At 43.7% G+C, this 20,873-nt stretch overlaps 1 protein-coding gene across 5 annotated transcripts in view; it reads right to left on the bottom strand.

The window, feature by feature from the left end:
• The window catches only part of rptor (regulatory associated protein of MTOR, complex 1), a 154,183-nt gene that overhangs the window by 39,459 nt on the left and 93,851 nt on the right, over window positions 1-20,873 (bottom strand). For all 5 annotated transcript variants that reach the window (XM_047333633.1, XM_047333631.1, XM_047333632.1 and 2 more), the window contains exons 11-21: window positions 16,789-16,864; window positions 14,135-14,236; window positions 11,153-11,236; window positions 9,318-9,428; window positions 8,643-8,717; window positions 8,454-8,519; window positions 5,782-5,973; window positions 3,772-3,912; window positions 2,751-2,871; window positions 2,119-2,259; window positions 135-290 (exon numbers count right to left, since the gene is read on the bottom strand). In XM_047333633.1, coding sequence (XP_047189589.1) covers window positions 135-290; window positions 2,119-2,259; window positions 2,751-2,871; window positions 3,772-3,912; window positions 5,782-5,973; window positions 8,454-8,519; window positions 8,643-8,717; window positions 9,318-9,428; window positions 11,153-11,236; window positions 14,135-14,236; window positions 16,789-16,864 — 1,265 coding nt within the window. The remainder of the gene's footprint in view (window positions 1-134; window positions 291-2,118; window positions 2,260-2,750; window positions 2,872-3,771; window positions 3,913-5,781; window positions 5,974-8,453; window positions 8,520-8,642; window positions 8,718-9,317; window positions 9,429-11,152; window positions 11,237-14,134; window positions 14,237-16,788; window positions 16,865-20,873) is intronic.

Below are 20,873 nucleotides of genomic sequence, written 5' to 3' on the forward strand. Positions count from 1 at the left end.
GTTTCCAAAGGCTGCGTGGGAAACGCACCTTCAGGAGTAAAAGTGGTGCAGTTGCACATTTTAAAAAACATGAATGATCAAACCAAAAGAACATTCATGAAATTAAAAACACCGCACTGCTGACAAGCCGTTACCTATGAGGGAGTTGAGGGAAGAATATGACGACACCCGTCGCATTTTGTCGATGGTTTCGAAGGACAGGATGTACTCGTCGTTGTCAGGGCTCCCCAGGGTGCTGCTAGCGCTGCTGCTGGTGCTCAGGTTACCAGGAGAGAAGGCTGCTGGTCCGCCTGAATGTAGAAAAATGTACATACATAAACATCCAATCAGCAAAACACAGAATGACTGTTGTAAATGTAATCGGTTGAAGCAGAAGAAGAAGGGGCTCGAATTTTGTTTAGAAAGCTCTTTAGCTGCTGTAAAAGTGCGGCATGAATAAACTTTATTATAGCTGTTATTGCTGTAAAAACGACAAAAACAAGGACGACAGTCAAATCAAAAATAAACAGAGGCGTGAGCTGTGTAAACCGGAGGCAACATTCCAACACAAGGACCTGATCACAACTTCATTTCATCCGTCAGGCTCAGTCACCTCCTGCTGTAAATGTCCATATCAGCAAACATACTCTGACTCATACAAAACCCAAACGCACATGCATCCTCCACACTGACGGCAGGATGAAATGTGGAAACAGGGATTGGCAGAGAAGGGAAATACGCCCGGCGCTTATTGATGATAAACACCGCTGCATATTGGAATAAGCGGAGAGAATGTGAATTAGAAAATGGTCTGAGTGGCGGGTTACGCGCTCCAAGTGCCAGTGATTGAGCTCCACTCAGGGCTGGTGCATCACTCAGGCTGTCAGCGGCAGAGAGGGTAGCGCAGTTAGCGTTAGCTGAATCACCGAGAAATGGCACAGGCAGGGTTAAAAGCTAAGTTTGGATGGCGGGTCATCTGATCCAAATGCTGCTACTGCTTGCCTGATTATGTCCTGATTGATAACAAAGATTGTTTAGCTAAATATGAATCTCATGATTATTCATTAAAATAGTTTTATTGCAGTTGAAAATAATAGTTTGGTAGGTATCTTCTCTCTTCTCCCAGACATTTTCCCAGTGTCTACAAGATGAAGTGAAATCAAAGGGGCGTGCGGGTTCACAGAGAATACTGATACTGGGCAGGTTTTTCTGTCTTCCTAACAGCTGCAACTATATACTAAAATAAAATAGATATTTCTCTGTTCTCATTATCTCACAGTATATGCACTTGTGACAAATAGTCTTTGTTTTTAGAGCTGTTCTACGTCTACGGGGGAAACAACATAATATACAACAGCTCAGTGAGCCAAGCATCTATCAGTATCCATAGTAACTGATATTTCCTGCTCACAGCGAACTGCAGTGAGAGTGACCAACGGTGTAAACCCTCCCAGTTACAACTGTGTGAGCTTGTCTCAACAGGCCTACAGGTCAGCACCACGGACAGCTCCCAGCTCCCACCGGTGTCCAGGCAGACGAGGCGAGATCTGTAGTGTTGGTGACGGAACTGAGAGATAAAGCTTCCATAAGGCCCAATCTTATTGCAGTACAGACGTGGCTGAGGACAGCGAAGGATAAGAAGGTGCTACATGCCACAGTCGATGATGCTGACCTCTGTTAGCAATGAGGGAAGTTCCTTAGTCTGTTGTATTGAGCTGAACAGCTCGAACAACACAGTGTGTATGTACACAGTGTGTACACACGGTGCAGGACACAAGCGGCCAGTTTACTTTAGCGCAGTTGTCGCTTGTAGTGTTGGTGTACCGTCTCAGATTTCTGGGCTATCGACGGCACACATTTGTCAGACAAACTCACAGGTGCAAACTGGTGCATGATGACATGGGGTGTGGGACTGAATATCAACACACACACAAAAATTAACTATTTGGCAAACCGCTCACAACCTCTGTGCTGGTTGCGAAGCCTCTTATTAATGCTCACTGAGCCGCTCTCAGGATCTGCAATGATAGAATTAAGTCGTGGCGAGAGGACTGTTACATCTGCAGTCCACTGTGCTGCTGACCTTTCCTCGGATTAAACACTTTCACTCATCTGACTTTATTCTGTTCATTCCCCTACCCTCTTCATTGAGGTTGAGGTTCTGCAGGCTCTTGTTCAGGTTGCGGGCAGTGGTAGCAGCTCGGATGTTGGTGTAGGAGTTGACGGACCGCAGGCGCGGGATGGCCGGGCTGTCCCTCACCGGGGTCAGGTTACCAGGCTCTGGATTGTCAAAACAGGAGGATCAGATCCCACACAGATGAACTCTGGGCACACTCTGGGTGCGATTACAACACATCAAACCACTTCCTGTAAGGTGTTTCCCGTGGCTGGTCTTCAAATATTTACAATGCTGTTGCATTTTCATGACTTTTAACCTGACCCCCTTCTAATGCTGAGTGGTTGACAGATATCGTGTCTCATTTAAAATTAAAAAACATCTAATAACTTCAAGACGGTGATTTAGCTATTTCTGTTCATCTACTTGGCAACCTCCACTTTGGTCTGCGTCCTTTTTCAAACTCTTTGTGCGTGTCACATGTTCAATTGTTCACAACAATGACACATCTGCGTCATCATACTAGATACCCCTCAACAAGATACTGGATACAGCAAGGACACATCGGCGCCAGCATGATTATGTTGAGCATCAACAAGACTTTGTTCACGTTGCTTACAATCAGGACACATTTCGCCACTACAGTCTATAGTACCTGCGGTGTTGGCCGGTGACGGCACCGTGTAGTTCTTCTCTTCCTCTATAAACTGGAGGGCGACTGTACAGAAGTTGCTTTCATACTGGACCACCAGGTGACTCAGTGCTACTACCAGCTCCTGTCGAACACGTACAGAAAAAAAATAACAAAGTGATCATTCGTTTCCTCTGTTTCATTTCTTCTTCTTTTTTAAAGCCAACTAGAATTGTTCCAGGTATAAAGGAACCAATAAACTTTTAGTCCTTAAACTGTTGAAGAAGTAAATGTTTCTTTGGTGATCTGGCTCTTAAAAGTATGATTAAACAGAAGGACCAACCCAGACAATATGAAAATGTTTAAACCACATTGCCTCTAGCACAGTTTTAATCACAGGAACGTCGAGAGTTAGATGAGAGGATTGATACCACTCTCCTGTCTGTACGCTAAGCACACAGTTGGAGCTCATCAGAGTAACTTCACTTGAAGACAGGAAGCATGGTGAAACACTCTACCAGCACCGCTATAGCTCAGAGGCTGTATTTGATTTGGTTTATTCATACAAAAATGCGAAAGTGAGAAATTGTGGTTTTAAGGCGAGTCTTAAAGTGACATCCTGCTGCCAGTCTATATACTAAGATAAACTAATTACCTCCTGGTCAAAGCGCTGCACTGAACACATGAAGGTGTTTTCTATCTTCTCATCTGAATCTCAGAAAGAAAGCTAATGCACATTTTTCGCAAAACTTTGAACTAGACCTTCACACCGCTAATGTCCTCAGGACTTACGTCTATTTTTGTCTGTTTTATCTAGATAATAATTGCAAAATAATTCATAAGCTACAAGTCTTTTTAACACACAAAATGATCCGGATGTCTGTGTCTGCAGTGTAGTAGTCCTCAATTCACAGGCGGGGCAACCAAAGCCTTCGCCATTGTATTCATATGTTTTGTAACCATAGTTTTTATTTTTTTTATTTATTTGTTTATCTTACTTATAATATCAAACAACTGTGTGTGTGTGTGTGGGTGTGGCAGTGACCTTGCGGACCACAGGGCTGCCATCATTGATGAGCTGGGCCAGCATCATGGCCACGTTGTGGTCAATGGTGGTCGAGTGGTCGGTCCTCTCCGCAGAGTTTCCCACAAACGTCCCCAGAGCAAAGACAGCTGCACACCTCACCTGCAGCGAGGAACGGTGACAACACGAAAATAATTTCTGATAAAGCTGGATACATTCCAGATATCATTACAGCTCATATTATTAATCCTGTAATGCACGCCTTGGTGATGTGGCGGCACACAGCATTGCTCTGATGAAAATGATCAGATGGGCGTATTGTTTTTTTCTTTCTCCTAGAACCTGGAATAACAGAAAATCATAAAGGAACTCTGACATGAAAGTTAATTAGAAGACACGACGGTAACACTGGAAGCATCTTCATCTGCCATCTTCACTCAGGCTTGTCAACGTACCAGAGAACCTCTGTACGATTGAATACAGTCCAATACAACAGTTCTTCGTGTTCACTCCCTACAGCCCTGCGCTGAACATAGGGAATATAAACACACGGAATGTGTAAAAAAAATGCGTATCCTTATTCTGGATATCCAATTTAAATGCATACTCAGGTTTATGAGTTTCTCAAGAACTCGGAAACAAAACTATTAACAAAATGGAAAAAAATAATTCTCTCTGTGTGTGTTTGTGCTGTAGTGAGATGCAAGCTGCGACTAAACACCAGTGTCGTCTTGGTTCTGTCCCCTTAGACTTAAACTTAATTAAACACTCTGCTGAGTCTCTGATCTCTGCTCCTCTTTCACTTTCACTTTCATTCTGTCCCCTCAACTACTCGTCACTTTCCTCACGGCTCGGGGGAACAAACACACCCACGCACACACAGCATCTGAGACCTTTTTTTTTGTAATTGTGACATTTTCCATACAATGTGATGCAGTCAGTTACGATCAGTCAGTCTCCTGTGTCCTTAAAAAACACACCCTCTGAAAATGCACAATACAAACTAAATGCACAACCGCGTGTGTCATTGTTCGTGTGTCTGTAGACCCCAGTTTCAACCCAATGGCTGAAGCAGCTGTCTGTGCGAGAGGAGGAGGAAGTTACTGGTAGAAACAGATGCTCCTTTTTTGTGTGTGTGTGTGTGTGTGTGGGTGTGTGTGGGTTTGTGTGTGTGTGTGTGTGTGTGTGCTGCTTCAATGCAGTGGTTCATAAGCATTTTGTGTTTGCTCTGTGTATGTATGTGTGTCTTTGTATTTTCACTCCCACTAAACTCTTATTTGTTCAAGCAGGCTATATCACAGAATGTGTGTATGTCTGGTCAGCGTGTGTGTGTGCTGGTGCTATCTAAAGCTGTCAATGAAGACTTATGACTCTATAACTTGCAACAGTTTATGGCAAATACTAGAAACTACTACGAAACAAGAACATTGCCAACAAAATGACTTGTGTTCGAAAAATATGATTTCGGAAGAACTGAGATACCACAATATTTGGATATGCCCCAACATCAATTCAATTCTGGATGAAGACACAGTTTGTTTCCAAAACTTGACTCTTAAATGTTATTGGCTTTTCCAAAATCATTGACGGGCTGGAGCCGGACACCGTCTCAGCACTGGGTGAGTTAGGGCAAGTTGCTGAATCTCAGCTTTCAATGGAATGAAATGAATCTCAGTCTCTTTCTTTCTTTGTGTCTGTACGTCCTCTGATTGTCTTAACAACTGCTGACCACTACAAGACTGAATACAAGGCAGATTGTCTTGGGGCGCAATACACTGACCACTTTGTTGTTCTGTGTAAACGAACCAGAAATGTCCTTGATATATATTGAGCTCTTATAATAAATACTTCTGCTTAAGACATCCACGGTTTCCGTCTTCCTGAATCAGCATCCACTCCATCAATTATTCCTTTTCACCAGGCATTAAGATACTTTATTTATTCATCTGTATTCTTTTAGGAAGCTTGTTTCCACTGAATGAACCTAAAAGAAAGATATTCATGTATCAGAGCTCAAGATTAACCCCTCACCTCGGGGATGGGATCCGACAGCAGCGTGTAGAGCTTCTCATGGGCGCTGTCTCGGACTCCACACCAGCGAGCTGGGTCGAAATTCTGCCAGATGCGACCCAGGCATATGGCCACCCATTGGCGGAGCAGGGGGTGGGGGTCCGACAGCTGCTCCAGGCAGTTGGCTATGAGGTTGCCCTGCAGACAGGCCTCCTGGTGTGGGGAGAGGAGGGCGAGAGAAGGAGAAGGGAGCAGTAATTCAGAATGGTGAGTGTGAGAGATGTTCACTTGTTCAGGTACCTGAGCAGTCAGTTATGATGTAATTATAGAGAAAAAAGCCACCAGCGTTCATTTCCCTTGACTAACTGCATGACACTCATCGACTTTGACCATCGTACTTGTATAATAGACACTGGACTAAGACATTAAAGCTGGCCAAATTATGGTCGTCAACAATTACCTGGCAGATTTCGTATTTCATTGCAATATCTGCACCATATCAGTCTTGTGCTCCTGAGCGGTACAGAGGACTCAGGCTGGGAGCAGCGTTGTAACTCATTAGCAGGTTAATCACCACTAACCTGTAACCTCACACTGTGTGATGTACAAAAAGATTATGAGACTCGGCATCAGCAGAAGTTATTCCTTTGAACCACTCCAGCCTTCCTCAAAGTCTTTTCGTGAACAAAAGGTAATTGGCCGATTAACGTTTGAGTCAGTCTAAAATCAGAAAGACAAGATGGCATGTTTTACTCTTAATCTTTTGAAAACCAAGCCACAACTCTCCCCAGCCCTTTTTTAGATGGCTTTGTTTTGTTTTTTCTGTTCAGGAAATGACACAAATATGGCGCTTTCTTTGACAGTAATGGATGTGAAACTTTGTGAAAAGTAATAAAATGTCCCTATTACAAATATAAAGGACAGTCCCTACTGTAATAATGGTTACCTGGACACTTTCTTAGTGCAATCTCCCTCATATTATGTATTATACAAAAGTGTTTCTGATATCCCCCACCACATGAATGTAAATGAGTGGAAAAATAACAAACATCTAAATATAATGCAATCAAGTACAACGCCAGAACAAACGACAGTCTCAATAATAAATAAACCTCCTGACAGCATTCGAATCAGATGTCACCAACTAAATTGGTTAACAAGTGTTAACTATTCACTACTGTCAAGTGTTTTGACTGAAGCTACACTCAATAAAACAACTGCAGTGGTGGGGGATCATGCCTTTTGAGACAGTGAAAGGGTTTTAGTGTACATAAAGTGTTTTGTTTAATTAGTTATGTTTTCGCCCTAGTCAGTTTGTTTCATGGTTGGTTGGTTGGTTTGTCAGATAGATGACACAAAAATCCCTAAACGGATTTCCATGAAGCTTGGTGGAAGGATGGGACATGGGCCAAGAAAGAACACTTAAATGAAATCAAATTTCCCAGGGAATAATTCATAGATGAAAAAGAAACAAAAAATCAGGTACATTAAGGGGACTGATATCTGTGAGTTTGTGCGATTTGGTGCAGTTTGATTGAATTTAACGGAACTATTGGGTCTTGGCGGAGTTGTACGCTCTTCTGTGACATTGTAGTTCCAGTCTGTTATACTTTGGTGATGTAAATAAAGACATTTGTTTGTTAAGTGCTTCAATGCTCAGCACCCTGACAATCCTCAGAGGTTCCGGATGAACACAGTTAGTGTGCTGAGAATGCTGCTTTGTCTCCTGCAGATGGAGGTGTCTTTCGTCAGCAGTGACAAATGCCCCCGTCGCTTCATCCCACCTCTGTTTTCCTTATGTGCCTCAGATCGCACTGCCGTCGATCCCCCGGCTCTGATCCCAACTCGCTGCTGAACCCTGAGAGCAGCAATATTAAGACAGCAGTGCTCGGCGACATGTTCGCGAAAAACAATGCTGCAGTAATAAGCGCTGTTGTTGAAAGTACGAGGGATAAATAATAGAGATGGGGAGCAGGCAGAGTCTCTCTCTGTATTGTTGGGTATCATCTATTATTCACAGGCCTGTGAGAGAGGCAGAAGCATTATGTACACAGAGGAATGAAGAGGAAGAGGAATGCGTGTTTCTGAGCTTGAGAGTACTTATAGCTTTTCTGATTTGTGAAAATAATATAATGTCTTGCAAGAGAAGAACAGTAAGGCAGGGAAAAGAGAAATGAATGAGTTAAATAACATTTAAACCTAAACAGAAAAGTAACAAAGTCTCCTGCAGAGAGCAGGAGATTGGAAGCGATGGTGGAATATGCCTTTGTGCAATAGTGTGTGTGCGTGTGTTTGTGTTAAATGACAAGCTACAGCATCCCAACATCCAACCCTTGGACGTTTGATCAGTGTCAGACACAAAAGGCATCTGGGATTGAACACCGTAGGCAAGGAGCAGACCAAAGTGACACCTGTGGTGATAAAGTGTCACCATGCAGGTGGCTGGGACGGAGATTATAGAGGGAACTGTCGGTGACAAAAATGTCACATAACCAATATCTCCCGGCAACACACAATGGGCGATGGAGTCATCTCTCAAAGTGACGGCTGGGCCCCGAAAGAACCCGCCGTGATGACGGTGAGAGGGGGGATTGAATAGTTTGGTACGTTCTTCCTTTGGGCTTCAAACAAGCAGACCGACAGCAGTGCAGAAATAAACACATATTCATCAATGCCTGTACGCACGCTCGTACCTGTCCAGTGTTGTAGCTGTTGACGATTACAGCCAATATGAAGACAGCCATTGTTCGATGCTCGGCCTGAAACAGAGACAGGTACTCTGAGATCTGTTCAACTGTCAGTGAAGTGACGACTTAGGGATGAAATCGAGAAAAACTGCAGAATGCATGCTGTGGCTGAGACATGATTGGTCAAATACTCACTGGCATGTAGCTGTCCGCCAAAACCGACAGGAAGTACTTGTGTCCGTTGTCTTTCACCAGGTCAGCTTGGCATGACTTCAGAGATGAGGGGGGGGGGGGGAAATTTGCAGATTTCGCTTAAATTCACTCTCTACTCAAACAGGATTCACAGCACCTCTGTCATAAAAGTGTATTTGTCCTTGATGGCCTGTCTTAACTGTTGAAGGTTTTTACTGAGAATTACCTCTGTAGGCGTGAAAGTAAACATGTAGCCTTTGAGAATTATTAATAATTATTATTATTCATCCCTTGTTTCTGCCTTTACGAGGCACACACAATTCAAATAATGACACCAAAAGGTCCAGCGTGTAGGATTAGTGTATAATCACCTAAAACTAATAGCTGTTCATTAGATCAGATGAGCCCTTTAGATCTAAATTATCTACAAAAGGAGCGAGCCCTCTAATGTTGCAACGCCACATTTCTACAGAGTGGAGGAACCAAACACTGGGTCGCCTACATGTTCCGAGGGGTAGGGGGGGAAATGAGGGGTATTCAGTTGGTCCCAATGTGCAAATTCACAGGTCCTTTAAACCTGTGATTTTAAAAACGCTGATAAAGTTTCTAGACCATGAGGGCTTAGAGGAGATGAGGCAGAAAGATTTTTAATGTGTGCGAGTGTTTTACATAACTTACACTGTCCACAGCCAGGATTTTAGCCCAGATGAAAACCAGCAGTGGCCGCAACTCTCTGGCTGAGCTCTGAAGCAGCTTTAACACGTAGGGGAAGATCCCGACAGACAGGGCCTGGAAACACGCACGCACACGCACACACGGTAAGAGGAGATTGTCTTTTGGAGAGTAAAGTAAGGTATGTACACTGACTTGTGTGGGGCTGTGAGCGTCAGTCAAATCAAACAAACTATACAATATATTCAGAAACATTGTGCTACATATCCTAGACGCATACAAATTAAATGTAGTGGTCTAATTTTTTGCTTTATTCGATATCGTCAACAAATGTTAAAAACATATATACATATATATATATATAAAAAACTCCACGGTCTGTTTACTATTACTTTAGCTATTTATCTTCTGTTGACATGGTTTGTGTTTAGTAAGTGGCAGCTAGCTAGCTGAGAGTGACCTGGTAGATATAGTAAACATGTTGCTAAAGACACAGCTCTTCTGTGTGAGCATTAAGAAATAGTTCAACGTTTAAAGAATCCTTTCTGAGACGTTAACGACAAAACTGATGACACTCATGTCTGTGTACTGGAATATGTAGCTGGAACGAGTTTTAGAGGCGATGGCAAGTGTATTTTTGGACTTTAACCCTGCGCACAGGTGTAAGCTGGAAGCAGGTTGTCGTATAACTCAATGCTGCATGGACGGATTGTCTCCAAACATGGTGGCGATATTAACTTATGGAGCTGACCGGTCAAAGGTCAAGAAAAGCATTGGCCCGACATATCTCTGCAAGTAATAGGTCCAGAAAGACAATTTTAAGTTTATATTGATCAGCAAATGATCCCCCATCATAAGATATCATATGATAAGTGAGGTCAAAAGTAGTCACCAAGAAGGCAGACATTTTCATCATGCATCGTTCAAAACTGCATATTTTTATGTATTTCTGCATCCTACATGTAGGCACCCGCAAAAGCTTATAAAAATGAAAAATGTATGATCATATGATGTCAAGAAATTACATGATTTAGTGTAGAAATGCATTCACTTTTGCAACCAATAATATTCACGACACAATCTACGTCTTATTTAGATTCAACATTCATTCATCCTCACATGGTATAAATCACATCATGATGACACCATTATGGCAGGACATTATTACAACATAACAAAGTTAGCGTTGCCTGGTAAACTGTATGCTGCAGAGTCTGCATTTCCTAATGCTTTTCATTTCCCAGCTCCAATATTATCCCCACTGCCCCTGGAAAAAGGCATAAAATTAGCCATTTAAACAGTAACTTCTTTAAGAATGTAATTTGTGATATGTTATCTTTAAAAACAACCCACATTGCCCACCAAAAAAATTCACCAAATGACAAAAAAAGTGCCCATTTTCTCACTTGCATAGTAGCGAGCCATGCAGACAGTTTGTTTTTGATGTGCCATGTTGAGATTGCCGCCTTTTTAACTCCCTCCCTATCCCATTGCAATGGAAGTCAATGCACATGTCACATATAAAATTAAGGAATCAAATCTTAAATGATCTTCAGCAATATGTATGTCCTGTAAATATGTCTAACAGGGACACCGTTTTTGGAAATACTAGTAACTATTGAGTTTTTCAGTTGCTATTTTTATTGCTTAATCACCACAAACGTGAATCCTTTCACCAGGCGAAAATTTTACTGACAGATATGTCGAAACCTCTTATATTAAACTACTATCGTTGTCATGGCTACAATCCCTTTCATACCAATTTAAGGGGAACTGATCTCTTTTTGAACTCAAACCAATCAATCTAAGACAGGTACAGGAAAAGTAGGCTCTGAACGCACCAGACTGACAGCCCAGGGTCCCAGGTCCAGAAACCGTCCGAGCAGGTCCAGAGCCCGCAGCCGATGCACCTGACTGAGGAGGACCTGAAAGAAAGCAGAGATCAGAGGTCATCTTTGCTGCCGCCCAATCAAGAGGACGCCTGAGATTAAAGGAAAAGAGGAAGGAGGAAGGACAGCTGGAGAAACTGCAGAGAGGGCGAGGAGGTGGAGTGGAACAGGTGGCGCCAGGCGGAACCCGTTTACTCGTGTGCGTGCACAAATGTGTGGGCATCCGTGTGGGTGGTGGGTGACTGGGTGTGTCCTCTTGGCTGCCACTCCACTTGGCTTTCTTAAGAGGACACTGGTTTAGGACAACACGTCAGTGTGTTCATTTCAGTTAACGTGTAGGTGTATATGCAATGCAACTGATGCCAAATGGGATCACGATGTAGCTGCTCGGGGAGAACTATTCTAAGGACGCATATGATACATGCTAAAAATATTAAGGTGTGTGTGTGTGGTTAATGCAGTATTAAGCGCAGTGCAGTACAAAGCCTGTGTGAGAGCTGGACACCGCTCCATCCCCATGTGACTGTCCCACAGTGTGTGTGGGAACAAGCATATGGAGGAACCCAGGTACGCACGCACGCACGCACAGACAGAGAAAGACATTTCCACCCACACATGATGTATTATTAGCGTCCTCCGTGACTTTAACCTGGTGAGCGTGACTTCACAAACAGAAGGAGGCCGGGGGAAGACCGGCCCCCGGGTTACGTCCAGCTCCAAGGAAGAGCGTGGGAACATGGACGGGTGTGTGCTCTATAGGAATAAGAAAAGCCAACAAGCAAGAATACAGACAGGCCAAGAAGATGGACTTGACGCAGATGTCTGTGAATATTTTCCACACAGTCTCTCACACACTGATACTGTAGAGTAAGCACATTTTACGCAAAGCGATTCAAGCAACACATTAACGCACATATGTCATCTCATCAAAGCAGGGATGGAAATACAATCCCTGAACCATGCTGTGATATTAAAATGCATGAGAATGTCTGTGCAAATTTGTCTGTGTTGCTTATTTGCGTAACACCTCGACTCCAATCTCATTTAGCGTGATGAGTAAGCACTACCTATGACCATGCTGGGCGCGTGTGAGCAGTAAGACACACGACATTACGATGCACATTCATGCCTTAATCGCTTTCACTGACACGTGAAGCCAAATGTGTGTGTGTGAATGTGAATGTGCTGCTGTTACCATAGCATCACAACTGTAATCCCCTTGCAAATTCTGTTAATCCTTCGTGGATGAAATGGCTGTTGTCGAGACAACAGCGCACCGTGCCTCTGCCTCCTCAGCTCTGTTGTCCTCCCTTTGCTCATTTCAATGAAGAGCATTATTGACGGATTACTCTGTCGCTCTTTTCTTGTTGCTCTTTGCGTTGGTAAAATCGATGCCAGATTACATTTTGGCATCGAATTGTAAAACCTCCCAAGATTGCACCAGTCTTAAATATTTCTTATGCAACTTGTGTGTTTAAAAGGGTGTAAGAGCTGCTAATCTGTCCATCCCTTCCAGAGACCATCCAGAGAGCAAGGCGCGGCTTTATGATTACTTTCCCATCACTGTGTAAGGCTGCATAATGTTGTGTCCACACACACACACACACACACACACACACACACACACACACACACACACACACACACACACACACACACACACACACACACACACACACACACACACACACACACACACACACACACACACACACACACACACACACACACACACACACGCGCACACACACACACACACACACACACCATCCAGCTCTCCCCAATCTGTCTGCCTTTCGCTCGGCTTTTAACAGGCCTCGACAGAAGTGCTGTATGGACGGGCTGCAGCTCGCAGCACGCTGAGTCAGCACGAAATTACCATTCAACACGGACAGCGGCACACCGCTACTACGCTGTGATATAATACAACACCACAACTGTACATCCCCACGGGAGAGGGTTGATGGGAGAGAGGGAGGGAGGACGAGGGAAAGGCAGGGGGAGAAACCGCCAACTGCTGTAACTCAACGGCTGACACGTGCCACAAGCATTTGGCAACATTTCATCCCAATTAAAGCATCCAAAACAAATTTAACACCACTTCAGGGAACACCAGGAGACGCCGTTCTTGTCACAGCCCTTTTGTTGCAGGGTTGTAATGAAGAAAATTGGCCTGCAAATGCTGAGCTCAGTCTGCAGGAGGAATTTTGCAAAGCATTTCACACTTTTCTGTTGGCAGATTTAAGGCGGTGACCTGAAGGAAAAGAGTGTCTTGTACGAGGGAGGAGAATGAAGATAGATAAAGGAAGCGAGAAAAAAATGTGGAGCAGCGAGAGGCCACGGTGTTAAAAGTATTGTTGTAATAACATTCTGCCCAATGGTCGCCTCTCGGCAGTTGACGTTTTTGTGTGTGTGTGTGCAAAGTGAAAAGTTCAGCTTTTTTCATGCAAACTGTGGCATTTCTGGTCTCGCCGATCCGAGGAAGAAAAGGAATTTTGGTTTTCAAACTAGTCTGAGGTACATAAAGGCACCACAATAAACCCTTTTGTTATGTTACATGAAATCTGGCAGCTGCTGCATGAATAGTTCTCACACAAGCCGCACGGACAATGGATTTTAAATACGTCACTTTGGAGCTCAATGTTCATTCAAGTGGTTTGATTAACGGTCATCGTGTGAGTGCAAGAGACACTCACCCCAACTCCTCACACAGAAACCCAGATCACCATCCTACATTTTTGTCATTATCTTTAATAGATAAATTACACTGCATATTTTCTAAATACTGCACACAAGATGTTGGCTTGAGACTCCACGTGACCAAACTGTTATAAAGGGCAGGACACAACTACAGGCAAACTGAAGAGAAAAAGTGACAGTGCGATTGGAGGTCAGTGCTTGATTGTGTGTGTGTGTGTGTGTGTGTGTTTGTACCTGCAGTACAATAGGGAGCTGCTCGGGAGGATTTCTGTTCTCCACACCCATCGTCAACCACACCTGAAAGGCCGTCAGCTGCTCCGCAAAGAAAGGACTGTGCTGTGGACACAAATCACACACACTGAGTGTTTATCATTATTTTCAAGAAATGAATGTACTTAATCATTCTCGCGCACACACACACACACACACGCACGCACGCACGCACGCACGCGGAGAGAGAGAGAGTGTCAGTCTGCATTGACAAGCCTGTCGCTTCATAAAAGCCCTGTCACAATGAACTCCGAAGTGACACCGCAATGCAGTAACGACATAAATCCTGATCTGCCGTGATCACCTTCCCTCTCCTTTCTCTCTCTGCGCGGCCATGGCAGTTTGCCTGATTGATTAGGTGCCGGCTGCAGAGTTTTTGATCACTGGGTGTTAATAATGCTGCAGGAATTACGACAGCGTAGTGTAGACCGTTGATGGATGTGAAAGGGTGTGGGGTGTGTGGGGGTATCAACGCTACTCGGCTGGATGGTTAAATGAATCTGTGCATAATCAAAGCTTAATAGCTCTATACACACACACGCACATACTCTCTGACACGTGAGGGGAAAAAAGCTGTTGCTTCGAGTTTGAGCCTCTGTGTTCACAACATCTTACATGGTGAGTATTCACTGACCCCATTTAAAAAAACAAAAACATGATTACTTCATATGACTAAATCAGGACCAAGGTAAAATCAAGACTTCTTTAATTATAATAAGTTTATAAGGTTCCAACAATGACACTGGGACGGTGAGATGTGACCATGTGACAGACTTACCCGATGAGCCAGTTGTGGCAAAAGGAAACAGCCACAATCACAAAGCTATCTCCAAGATGCTCACATGCTGACTAAGTACAACAGTGAAATCGGACTTTTGTCCACGCCTCGCTCTCTGCTGCTAGCTACACCTACACACTGCCAAAAGTGAACGCATGGGCTGTGGTGTAAAGGGACGGAAGGAGCGAGTGGTTAGTGTCTTACAGGGACAGTGAGCTTGAGTTCAATGACAGCATAGGGAGCATGAATCCCACAGTCAGGCTGAGGAAGAAGTTATGTAGGTTTCACCACTCGGGAGCAGAGTCACAGAAACCATATCTTAGTGGGGCTTATATTTCTAAAAACAAGAACGAACAAGAGGGCCTTCGCCAGCCTCCTGCTGGTCGGCGTTCGGGCCCTGATAACATTTGCCATGCATGATAGTACAAACAAGGTTTTTGTAAATATGCAGATATGAGTTGGAATCTGGTGGAAGTAAGGCATAGGAGAGAAAAGCCATTCAAATATGTTTTATTTCATGTACAAATGCCAAGTGTCAAAAAAGCGACCCTCATTTCAGGTTCATGACCAAAGTCAACTAAAAATGAAGACATGGGTTTATTATATTTGACTGGAAAAAAAAGTTTCCAGCAATCTAATCCATATGTTGCTAGTCTGTAATTAATATTTGCTCAACGGAAATCTGATTTTTCCGTGTGACTTTAAAAATAATAATAATAATAAATTTCATTTTTAGAGCACTTTTCATTGCTAAAAGCAATTTCAAAGTGCTAAAAGGTAAGTGTATTGGCCGGGAAACGAAACCGGGCATCCCGCGTGGCAGGCGAGAATTCCACCACTGAACCACCAACTTTATATCCGCTATCAACCAGCGGCAACAAAAAGCTTGGGTTGAGGGGGCTGAGGGTGGTCAAACGTGTGAGAGGGCGATTAAATAATGCCAACTCTCATTCATTACAGAGAGTCGAAAAATAAAGCTGAATTTGTAACAGTTGATGCACATCAGAGAGGAGTTAAAGACAGAAGGCGCAAGACAGATAGAGGGGCATCTCCATTAGTGGTCCTCAGAGGATCAATTACGGCACCGGTAAGTGTTTTTCGGCCTGACTGCAGGAGAAAGTAGAGGAGGGGCAAGGAAGCAAAACTGCTCCCCGGGGGGCGATAAAGAAGATGCCCACCTCCGAGGGGGCTGCAGGTGAAGCAGCGAAAAGGCCCAGATAAAAGTGCTAACATCGGGAAAAACTGCTCAGGTCCCACTTTTCTGTTTTTGTACTTTTTTGATTAGTATATATTTTAAAACAGCTGTCAGGCATCTAGTGACTGTGTCACCCTTGGTCTCTCTGCGTGTGTTTCCATTACACTCGGCATCTCCATCACGGTTCTCTGGCACATCAGTAAATAGAACAATAAACACAACAGTGGGCAAAAGTGCAGGGCCAGTGGTTTCAGTAGCTATTATTTGACACTCTCACTTGAATTATTAGACGTGACATTTTCATCCACTGAGAGTTTGCGTGTGCGTGTGTGTGTGTGTGAAAGAGAGAATAATAGAGATGCTGTAGATGTTGGTGGTGGAGAAGCTGCAGTGCAAACAAGGACGGTGTGAGGTTTATGGGCGTCAGAATGGTGGACATTTCCAAAATAAGAGCTATCCATCAACCATTGATGTCCTATAACTACTAACACACACGCACGCACACGCGCGCACACACACACACACACACACACACACACACACACACACACACACACACACACACACACACACACACACACACACACACACACACACACACACACACACACACACACACACACACACACACACACACACACTTACTCTGAAGGCGGTGCCCTCCTCGATGATGGTGGGCAGCTGAGAGAGGCAGATATCCACAGCCAGGTCCCACGCTTGCCTGCATGTAACACACACATAAACCACATTAGATTTATGATATACTGTACATTATAATTTTATTGTTATGACCCGAGGCAAAATAAAATAAAAAAAAGTATCTCAGCACTAGATCCTTGGTCAAGGCTTTTCCTTTTCAACGCCCTCCTCTCACACTCAATTTCCTCCGCTCACGCGTTCCCCTGCCCTCTCCTCCCCTGTGCACATACTGTACACCTTTTTCAAATTCCCAGCTCGAGGTCCTGGAGAGGGCAGCAAGGAGCCTTTATTCGCGTTCTGAACACCAGCTCTTCTCTCATGGTCGTCATATCTAATTCATGGGGTTATGTAACTCGCATCTAACCTTGTCGCAGCCTCTCTATTCTCTCTTTCTTCCCGACTCACTTTCTGGCTCCCTTCTCTTGCAGCAAATTGAGCCCAGGGCCCTCGACGGGGCTCCCCCCCCCTCTCAGTCAGCACGAGTTAGGGTTGAGTCGTGTTCCCAGTCGATGCACAGCAATGTAATGTGATGCTGAATGAGTGACACCGAGTCACTCATTCTTTGTCTGAGGCTCTCTCTGCTGCTTAAACAGCTCAGCCCATTAGCTCAGACTGCACAATAGAGTGCAACTCTATTATTATAGCGGATGCGACGGCTCCACAGCCGTCATTGGCTGTATGTGCAGGTCTGTGCAACATGCCGACATACAATATGGAATGTGGCTACAAAGCACTGTGTAATCATAAATGTTGAGGGTAAACGAGAGCAGGTGGCACAGAACATCTGCTCCATCAACCATTTCTAAATTGTTTTTTTTAAATCCAGGGAAAACGGCTATTCATCCCCACACTTGTGTCGGCTGCTACAAGTTCTGGCTAAATGGGAGAATTTACTATTTCAGCTGCCACCGTGGGCAGGAAAAAGATTTTTTCCTTCCAGCGGCAGTAAATCAGACATATTTACTGCATTATCAGGAACAGGTGCTCTCCACTCGTGAAGGAGGGTGTTTGCTACGTGTACATTTACTTGCTGGTCCATTATTTTTTTGCATGTAATGTTTATATTTTAATTATTTGCAGAGCATATGCTCAATGCCGATTTTTCAGCATGGTTTCAAAATCCCCAGCAAAGCACTTTGATGGAGACTAAGCGGTGGTTGTTGTATGAGAGACGTTTACAGATTGGAATTGAATTGATACTGTAGAAAACTTACATATGTGAATATTCTGGAGTTATAAACAGCACATTTTTCTCTATGACTTCTATAGAGATTTATTGATGATGATTTAAATCATAAATTGCTGATTTAAATATTGCATATTATGTCGGTAAACATTATCACGTCTGTATGTTAGGAAGTGACTGAGTCATGACGCCGAGACGGAGCGTGAATTTGGATTCATCTCAGACCCAGTCACGAGAAAAAAAGTGCACAGAACGTATGAAATCCATGAAAGCTCTTTTTTCAGAAGCGAGTATGACCTGTAAGACACTGTAAGAGTTGAAACTTCGGTGCGTAAACACTCTTGTGTTACAGAGCTAGGGCTGTAATGTTGAAACGATCATCAATAAAACTTCTTGCGCAAATTACTCGGGAATTATGCTAATACATTCGTTCTTAGTCAGAGGTACGCTTCCAAGTTACGCAGTCTCAACTGGTACTTCTCATATACATCAGAAATATATATATATATATATATATATATATATATATATATATATATAGTCTTATCTTGATTTACTGCTGCTGAGAAAATGATTTCCACTCAGTGGAAACCTCCTCCCTCTCTCTCCATCACACTCTTTCTTCTCTCAGTGTCATGAGTTTTTGTCATGATGAAGTAGCGGTGCCTCTGAATGTACTGTGATCTCTTGATGCGTGGCTGCTGCTGAGTACTTTTTATAAAATGTCTGTGTGAAGTCGGCATACTGCCGCCTTGATTTGATTCTATTAGCTCCTTTCTTTTTTGGGGACCATCTATTACTCTGTGCCTTTTGATTCCAGTTATTATCATTTCTTTTTTTATAAGTATTTTAAAGTTGATACACGGAAATTTGATTTTAAAAAGATTTAACAGTTCAGGGCAGTTGATCTACAGTTGAGCTGTCGTGGTATTGATTTTTTCTGACATTTCTCCACTAAAATAACAGAGAGCCAAAATTCTGACTTCATTCTTACTCCATTACGGCTCTATCCTCATTATTATAATGAATTTTTTCTTGCAATATTATGCCTTTTTTTCCCGTAATAGTACGAATTTATTCTAACAAATTTACGACTTTATCCTCAAAGTCCCAAATTTTTTTTATGTCTCGATGTGGCCCTAATACTCAGTCGTAGTAAAGCCACTGAAACCGGGGTGGAAACCATCATAAAATGTAAATACATAAACCGCAGGTGCTTCAAAATAATAAAAAAAAGTTAAATGAAGAGCAGGGGTCGGTCTTGAGCTGAGGTCTGCCTGCTGAGGAGTGAACACTTGACGCGTGAACGCACAGTGAAAGAGATGTCTACTGAGTTTATGCTGAATCCTGCCAGTCTGCCCAGGATGGTAAAAAAACTCGAGAAAAAAGGGTATTTCTTTAGGGTTCAAAATTTTAAGTTACTGGGATTGGAATCTGTAAAGAAAATATTGCTCACAAACATCCATCCCCATTATGGAATTCAACTGAGAGGGAACAGGCAGATAGAGCAGTCAGATTAGCGAACACACGGTCACGGGGACGAGGCTGCTGCACCCTTTGAGATGACGGCATTATCTCAGACGATGACTGCCAATTCCAAGTGAGTATCTCATCACCAAACGCGCGCGCTTGCGTGTGTGTGTGTGTGTGTGTGCGTGCGTGCGTGCGTGTTGCTGGCACAGGCGACAACAGAGGAGCGTGGGGAACCAGTTGGCGCCCGACTAAGCTCTTTTTCCTGTTGCCTGCAGAGGATGGCGCAGCGACGCACGCTCACAAACACGCATACAAAGCAGACCCACACCCACACACGGCCACACTGAAACTGTCCACAAGGGAGTAATCGGCCATGGGTTTATCTTCTCTCGCTAATTCTGCACCATTTGAAAACAATTGCCGTTTGTATTGGGACACCGACATCAATCAACGAACCCCAAATTGCTTAATTCCCCCCCTTTCTTTTCCCCCTCCCCCGAATCTGTGCCGATCCAAACTTTTATCTTTCTACTCTTCGCACTTCCATTTCTTTATCATCCTCTCCGTCTCCTGTTCTGCACTCTCAAAGCACCTCGCTGTCGTTATTCTGTCCTGCTCAACACTGGCTGTGAAACAAAGTGCAACTCCCAATTTCTTTGGTGGTAAACAGAGCAATATACCCGCAATCCAGAATAAAGGGTTGTACGGGCGAGAGAGAGAAAGATGACTGCTCACCACAGGGAGGGAAGGAGCAGAGCTCTTTACAATAAGCGATGGCAGGGTGTTACACAACAAGTCGCTCCTCGAAGAGAACAGAGTGAGAGAGCCTTTTTTTTTTTTCTTCCTTTGCCTTCTTTTTTTCCCAACACGATTCAGATAATGAGTGGGAGAGGTGGAGGGAGGCATTTATAGAAGCCGAGGAGGAGAAACAACAGAAAGTGGGAGAAGTGTTTGTGTAACCAAAGGGAGATGGATGATGATATTACACAGTGTAAAGATGCTGGTAAAGTCAATGAACAAAAGGGCACCTCGTACTGTGTCTGTGTACAATACAGGTAATGAGAATACATAGAGGACAAATCAGTAACACGGTGAAAAACACGGAGTTTTAATCTGTGTGAGTAAGAGGCACAATATGCTTAAACTTTTATAATCATCCCAAATACTATTTTTTTTTCTGCTGCCACTAACCTAAATCTGCCACAGCCAGAGACGTCTGACATGCCCCACAAAACCTTTTAAGATCCCCAGAGCTCTTCCTGCTGCTTTCAGTCAAAGGTGGACATATTTCAGCTGCAGGTTGCACGTGCGTGGGTGGTTAAAGCGAAAAAGCAGTGCCTCTATTTTGCACATAACCTGTCTACTGTTGGTC

This window comes from Scophthalmus maximus, chromosome 8 (genome assembly GCF_022379125.1).
Source record: "Scophthalmus maximus strain ysfricsl-2021 chromosome 8, ASM2237912v1, whole genome shotgun sequence".
In the NCBI taxonomy this organism is placed as follows: Eukaryota; Metazoa; Chordata; class Actinopteri; order Pleuronectiformes; family Scophthalmidae; genus Scophthalmus; species Scophthalmus maximus.